General features: G+C 36.4%; 1 protein-coding gene across 1 annotated transcript; it reads right to left on the reverse strand.

Annotated features, from left to right (window-relative positions):
- Positions 1 to 1,937: 1,937 nt before the first annotated feature.
- Positions 1,938 to 4,981, reverse strand: LOC307035300 (C-type mannose receptor 2-like). The gene is made up of 6 exons (XM_079674432.1): positions 4,892 to 4,981; positions 4,540 to 4,709; positions 3,942 to 4,164; positions 3,025 to 3,360; positions 2,822 to 2,919; positions 1,938 to 2,357 (listed from the first exon to the last, which is right to left on the reverse strand). The coding sequence occupies exons 1-6, from the start codon at positions 4,926 to 4,928 to the stop codon at positions 2,238 to 2,240; spliced, it is 984 nt and encodes a 327-aa protein (XP_079530558.1). The 5' UTR covers positions 4,929 to 4,981; the 3' UTR covers positions 1,938 to 2,237.
- Between the last annotated feature and the right edge of the window lie 2,184 nt (positions 4,982 to 7,165).

Below are 7,165 nucleotides of genomic sequence, written 5' to 3' on the forward strand. Positions count from 1 at the left end.
ACCTTTAAGCACCCCATGAATACATCATAGTGTGAATAGCCCTGGTTCGGGTCTCAAGACATCCATTCAGAGGGCTGTGAAGAACTCAAGACGTGAGGAAACGACAACCATCTCTGTTTTCATTGTTGACACCTGAAGCTCACACTGATCTTGATCTTACTGTTGTCCTGCTGTTATCTACACGAACAGGGAGGTGACAGCACACGTTATCCTGCAGACTACAGCATTAAACAACAACCCTACACTAATGCTGAATGAATGCTGATCCGACACGGTTTGGCCTCTCCTGCAACTTCATATTCACTATGTCAAGTCATAGAGAAAAGATGTTACTGTGAGTTTACGGCATTAAGCACTTCCTCTGTAAACATTGGGATTTCAGTGAGAAGTGCAGAAACAACTCTCTAAACTCATCCTTCTGATCTGTGTGCATCTGTTAGTCGCTCTTAAATGAGATTATTAACCTACAGTCTATATGTGAGAACTTTCACCAATTCAACAATTTAATCAATTAAATTACAATTATTAAACAGAATACACTTTTTTTTGTTTTTTGTTGAAGCAATTGCAGTCTGTGGTGGAATGGTTGGATTTCTATTTAGTAGTAAAGACGGTTTTAGTAGCTGCTAGTTGCTATAAAATGTAACATGAAGCTGGGGTCAAATTAGTTAACACACACACACACACACACACACACACACACGTACACACACACACACACACACGTACACACACACACACACACACACACACACACACACACACACACACACACACACACACACACACACACACACACACACACGTACTCACAAACACACTTAATACTAATAATTGAAATTAAATTTGATTACCAAAAGTGAATGTTTAAATTGGTGTTTTCATTCATAAGGTAATTTTAATTAGATACTATGTTATAAGAGTAATCTGAGTTTGCATTCAAGTCTTGCACTAAGAACCAATAATACTTTATGGTTTAATATGTTGATTTCATTGTCTTGAGTTACAGGATGCTGTGTTAACTACAATATTTCATTTGACTGAGTTACATACAGTAGGAGGTTATTCCTTCAAGAAAAGGGGAAATGCTGTGTCCTGTTACTGTAGCCAGAGGGCGCTGTAGGACAGAGAGTTGATATAGGATGCCTGAAGGTGGAAGTTGGATAAAGAAGAATAAAGGAGGAAAGGATAGCACACGTGCCTACGGCTCATACTTTCTACCTACTTGCATACCTACAAAATACCACAAACTTCCAGCTTTATACTTTGGGTATTCTAGTAAAGCATTTGTATATGCTTTAATGTTAAACAAACTTTATTTTCCTTTGTGTCTGGATACCTGTTTCAAACGCTTTGTTTTAGCTGCTCAAAGGGATTTTATTGTCACGGCCTCCATGGCGTTAGAACAGGACTTATTATCGGAACTGAAACACTCAGTTAATCTGAACAACACAGTAACTGAACTCTTCAGACAGAAAGAAAGGAGGATGGTTTTTGGGTACAAATAATCAAACGTATTGGTGAGTACTGGCTATAATGACTTTTATTTAACATTGTTGATCTTTTTTTGTCATTTTATGAAGTAAATATTGTTGCTTCTGCTCGAGATGATGTGCGGCGCAGCAGTGAAAGGAGGCTTGTTGAATTGTGTTGTTCGGTGTTCTTGCTTTAGTAATGGCATTCATTCTCTACATTAGAAACCTGTCTGTGACGCAGCGCCCTGTTATACTGCGTTAATGTATCATATTAATGGTTTCTATAGCCGTGACGTCATAATAATGCTGTTAGGAGGTGGATTCATTCAGGTAGACGCTACTGAAGGCCTAGGTGTGAAATGCACGGCCTGTTACTGTTTTCAACAGAACTCATTTGAAGATATTGTGAGACAAAAAAACAATAATTAGGATGCAAATAAAGAAACATATTTTTGTATGAAATTTCATTAAAGGTCATTTTTTTTATTGGTAATTTAATCTTAATCAAAATTCAACTAAAGCCAAACATTTTATTATTATCTCCCACCGGCCAAGCAAATACATTCAATAGTAAAAACCCTAAACATATTAAATTCATAACCATATATAAAAAGGAAAAGCATCACATTCTCTATCTTCTATCAAAATGATCGTAACTAACTGATTATTCAGATCATTGTTGCAGCTGAATTCTGTAACACGAGGACTTTGAGGAAAGAAATACACTTTTCTCTGATAAAAATCACACACAGCAATTCAGCTTTAGAGCTCATCCCTCTTCTTCTTCTTCTCCTCCTTCTGGAAGACTTGTCCATCCGGCTGCTTCCTCCAGGCCAGTTGGACGTTGTCGTCCAATCCCTGGGCCCTCAGGTTCTTTTTCGCCTGAGACACAAAAACTCATGATCATTATCGTTCCAATAAAAACAGATGATGTATCTTTAGTTCACTCATCTGAAATGGTAGCTGTTCCCCTTATTTCTTCCAGTGTAAAGGCTTACCTCAGGTTATGGAATAGTATTTGTACATGTTCCTAATGCATTTGGTGGCATGTGGCTAAGTTTCTGCTATTTACTTCTGCACATATTTACACGTCTTCTTCCTAAATGCTTGGGTCCTGTTATTTGTGGCCAAAGTATTGAATGTATAATGGATATAGAATTTCATTCATGTTCCTCTTGGTCCATTTCATTCATATTTAAATTCATTTACTATATTTTCTTTTGTTGAATTCATTATTCTTTAATAGTTATTTATTTGTTTCCTTCCTCTTTCGTCTCTTGTTCTCATGTCATGTGAATTTCCTTTTATGGTGATGATTTTGCATAAAAGTAGAAAACATGATTTACCTCCACCAACATCGCATCCAGAAAAGCAGGGTCGTTCAGATCCACACCGTTTGGTTTCTCCACCCTCACCTTTATCACTTGCATTGAAACAGGCACAGCTAGAAACACAAACAAACTTCATCAGTCACAACGTTTATGGTGTCTTCTTTTTCAACAGACTCAATATCATCACTTGCTTTGACGTAGCTGTGAATTTTACTCACGTCCGTAGCAGATGAATGGTTTCTCCACTCTACAGTCCAAGTCCTCCCATTTTCCAGAGTCGTCGAAAGCTGCAGCAACACAAACTTTGAGACCTACGTAGTTAGGTTCATTTACTTTCCAGTACTTGAAGGAGGAGCTGCTTCCATCGGACCACTTCCAGGAGTCTCTGTAGAGGCCGATCCAGGCACTATACTGTCCAGACCACAGCTCATCAAGCAGCTGGTTCTCTGTCTGGTTTCTCACACTGGCCAGGTCTGTGTGGTGTTCTCTGCAGTAGCTCTGGGCCCCAGTCCATGTCATTCTGCTCTCAATGAGGACAAATGTTGCACTCGGCCCTGAAAATGGACCCCAGAGAAGCTGAGTAGAGGCACCACGACATACAGCCTGACATCAATGCCACATCTCTGGTGGTATTGATGCCTTTATAATATAAAATATTACATTTAAATCCCACACATTTGTACTTTGTAATTTGTAGTTCTGGGGTTTTTCAACACATGAATGTTGGCAAGAAACTTTAGTAGTATCAGTGGAAGAAGTATTCAGATCTTTTAGTAAAAGCAGGAGTACAACGATGTGAATATACTGTGTTACAGGTTAAAGCTTCATTCAAATGATATTGATTCTATATTGTTCTTATTAGCACATAAGATGTAAAACGTAACTACAATTCTAAAACAAGTTTGCAAAGAATTGTATATACATCATTTCCTTTTACGTTATCTTTTAAATTAAACCATGTGAGAATTTTAGTGAAAATGGAAATGTCTTTAGTGGAACTGCTAACAAAAGAAAAAGAAGTCACAAAGAAAAAAGGTTGTGAACCGCTAGTTAGATAAAGACCAATTAATTGTATTTCAGAAGCTTAAAATATGATTTTAAATGTTTAATGTTAATTTTAAGTTTATATTCTTACCTGTGACATCAAAGCAGACCGCCCTGAAGAGGGTATTACAATCATAATCATTCCATGTTCCTGTTCCACCAGAATAAAACATTGTGCATTGTTCATTGTGCCTGTTTTTTGGTTGTCCAGTCCCCCATCGTCTGAACTCCGTCTCCCCCGGTCCGTAGAAGCTTGGGTCTGAAATCGACCACCTCCAGGTGTCCCGGTCATCGTGCAGCCCTATCCAGGCTGACTGAAAGCAAGACATTGTTATAATTATTACATCCTGTTGAAGCTTTTAAAGCTGCTGCTTGAGAAAATGTGTATGTTTAATAAAGAGAAGGTTTGTTTTGCCTTCATGAGACCAGCCTTGGTACGTGGTGATCTAAAGGGAATCCCCTCAAGTCAACATTCATTTACAGCCTTGTTACTCTGAACCTCTTCCACTTTATTACAGGGTTTGATGCTATAGCTTTGGCTTCAAACATTTTCAACTCTGTTTTAATACTCAGGTTCCCATAGGACTTTAAAACAGGTTTAGCTTTCTGTAATAATCTCTCCTTTTTGAATTTGACTCTAAAAGAAATGTGATTCATTTGAATCAAAAGACAGAGAAAAGTGACCTCACTTGGTTGTATTGGCCTGCCATGTTGTTCAGGAGCTCCACAACCTCCATGCTGTCTACAGTGGCCAGGTCTGTGTGTTTCTCTCTGCAGTATTTCTGTGCTTCAGCCATGGTCTTTGCTTCATAAACAAAATGGTACTGACGTTCAGCATGTGAGGAGACAGCGCTCAGCCCTGCAGAGACACAGACACTTTGATTAGATTCAATATCAATTACTGAAACAACTTCTCCAAATTACATTAAAGTTAAACTGTAATAAATTAAATAACTTAAGTAATTGTCAGTGGGAAACCAAAATAGAAAGTTCTAAAAATGGCTAATGGGATAACATATTTTAAATACAAATAATAATTACCTGAAAGAGCGATGATGATCAGAAGAGCTTTTTCCATCCTTGCCTCTTCCCTGTTCCTCTCTTTTGGAATGAGACTGGAGATGTGCAGCTGTTGACATTATACATTAGGTAAAATGCAAAGTGGATATGGAACGGACAGCTTTTTTACCTCAGGCTTATTTAGTTACATTTGCACATGTATTTACATGGAAAGACCAATAGAGTAATGTGGGCGTAGGACTGGTGATACACAGCAGGAAAACCAAACCCATGCCCATAAACAAAAACAATACAAAAAGTCTGAAGCAACACTGATCATTTCATATAATGAGACACTTTTACAGTTTACAAGCTAATACATTTAAAAGATCACAAAACCGGTGTAAGAATTATTGCACTGACTTCCAGCTTCATACTTTGGGTATTCCAGTAAAACATTTGGACATGCTTTAATGTTACATAACATTTATTTTTCTTTGTGTCTGGATACCTGTTTCAAACGCTTTGATTTAGCTGCTCAAAAGGATTTTACTTTCACGGCAAAGGCTTAAGTCCATATTCACCCTCTGATGGTGTTTACTGCAAACCAAAAGAAACTGAGACACATTCAGAATGTTTAGAGCTGCTTTATATTGAAAAACCTCAAAACTTCAAGAATCAATTTATAGTCTAAAAGGCATTACCTATATTTTTAAAAAAAAAGCGTCTTGTCATCCAGGATCTTTCATATATTCCGGCCAAACGTCTCTCACCAAACATCTTATACACGTGACGTCATAATAATGCTATTAGGAGGTGGATTCATTCAGGTAGACGCTACTGAAGGCCTAGGTGTGAAATGCACGGCCTGTTACTGTTTTCAACATAACTCATTTGAAGATATTGTGAGACAAAAAAACAATAATTAGGATGCAAATAAAGAAACATATTTTTGTATGAAATTTCATTAAAGATCATTTATTGGTAATTTAATCTTGATCAAAAGTCAACTAAAGCCAAACATTTTATTATTATCTCCCACCGGCCAAGCAAACACATTCAATAGTAAAAACCCTAAACATATTAAATTCATAACCATAGAAACAAGGAAAAGCATCACATTCTCTATCTTCCATCAAAATGATCGTAACTAATTGATTATTCAGATCTTTGTTGCAGCTGAATTCTGTAACACGAGGACTTTGAGGAAAGAAATATGCTTTTCATTTATTTAACAGCTGGTCTTATGTCTGTGACCCCTCCTGTTGTTAATTGATAAGTCTGAAACATGTAATCGTCAAGGTTCAGAGGCAAATTTAGCAAATATGGCAGTAGCCATCAATCATCTTAAGATAAGATAAGATATACTTTATTGATCCCAAGTTGGAAACATTTGCGTTACATCAGCATGTGTAAAAGTTGTAAATATGCAGTGGTGTTTATTTGTAAATCATTTAGTATAATCACACAAATTCTGTGTTGTATATTAAATAATTCTGTGTTCTTTATTTATTGATTGTTCAATACCTGACAAGGTCGGAGATGACAAACTTGGATCGCAGGTTCCTCAACAGTGCATTACAAGACATCTATAAACATGTGTGTATACCTCCACCATTAAACTGTCATATTCTGCACATTTCTTATACTATCTACATACATCTTATAAGAGTATAATACATATGTATAATATCAGTTAAAATAAGTGCTTCAACATTTAACATTGCAGGAAAGGTGATTGTCAAGTCCCAAAACAAATTATGCAATATTTTAAACGTTAAATACTTTGTCAGGCTTAATATTTATCTGTTGATACCCCCAAAGCTTTTTTCTTATTTAAAAGAAGACCTTAACCTAAAATATTCTTTAATGTTTAAATAAAGCCTAATTAGTTTGTGTGTTCTGCACATCCTTCTATTCATATCTTTGTACATCCGGCACTAAACTGTTTTATTCTAGAGATCACGACAGAATCTTCTTGATTTTTTCTATTCTATATTTCCAACATTGACCTTCTACTTGCCCCCTATGAAAGTATGTACTCTTAATATTTTTATGTTTTCATCAAATATAACACATTCAACAAAGAAATGAAATAAGGTGCTTTAACCACTCGGCGGTGCGGGTTAAAAAACGGTCAAGTTTACAGTGTTAACACAATAAATTATACTTTCCAGTATAAGTTTCCAGTTTAGTTTATGACGGATGTATTTTGTTATGGACACATATATTGTTTTGATATTTGTAACATCAAACCGACAGAAAATATGCTCTTAACATGACCCAGTGGTCTAGTTAATACAAAAATATATATAT

This window comes from Notothenia rossii (assembly GCF_949606895.1).
Source record: "Notothenia rossii genome assembly, chromosome: 4".
NCBI lineage: Eukaryota > Metazoa > Chordata > Actinopteri > Perciformes > Nototheniidae > Notothenia > Notothenia rossii.

Excerpts from the sequence above, each read along its gene's own strand:
- LOC307035300 (XM_079674432.1), bottom strand. The coding sequence starts at position 4,928 with ATGGAAAAAGCTCTTCTGATCATCATCGCTCTTTCAG. Across the intron at positions 3,361-3,941 it reads GGTCTGCTTTGATGTCACAG|GGCCGAGTGCAACATTTGTC; the intron begins GTAAGAATATAA and ends GTCCATTTTCAG. Across the intron at positions 2,920-3,024 it reads ACCATTCATCTGCTACGGAC|CTGTGCCTGTTTCAATGCAA; the intron begins GTGAGTAAAATT and ends TTGTGTTTCTAG.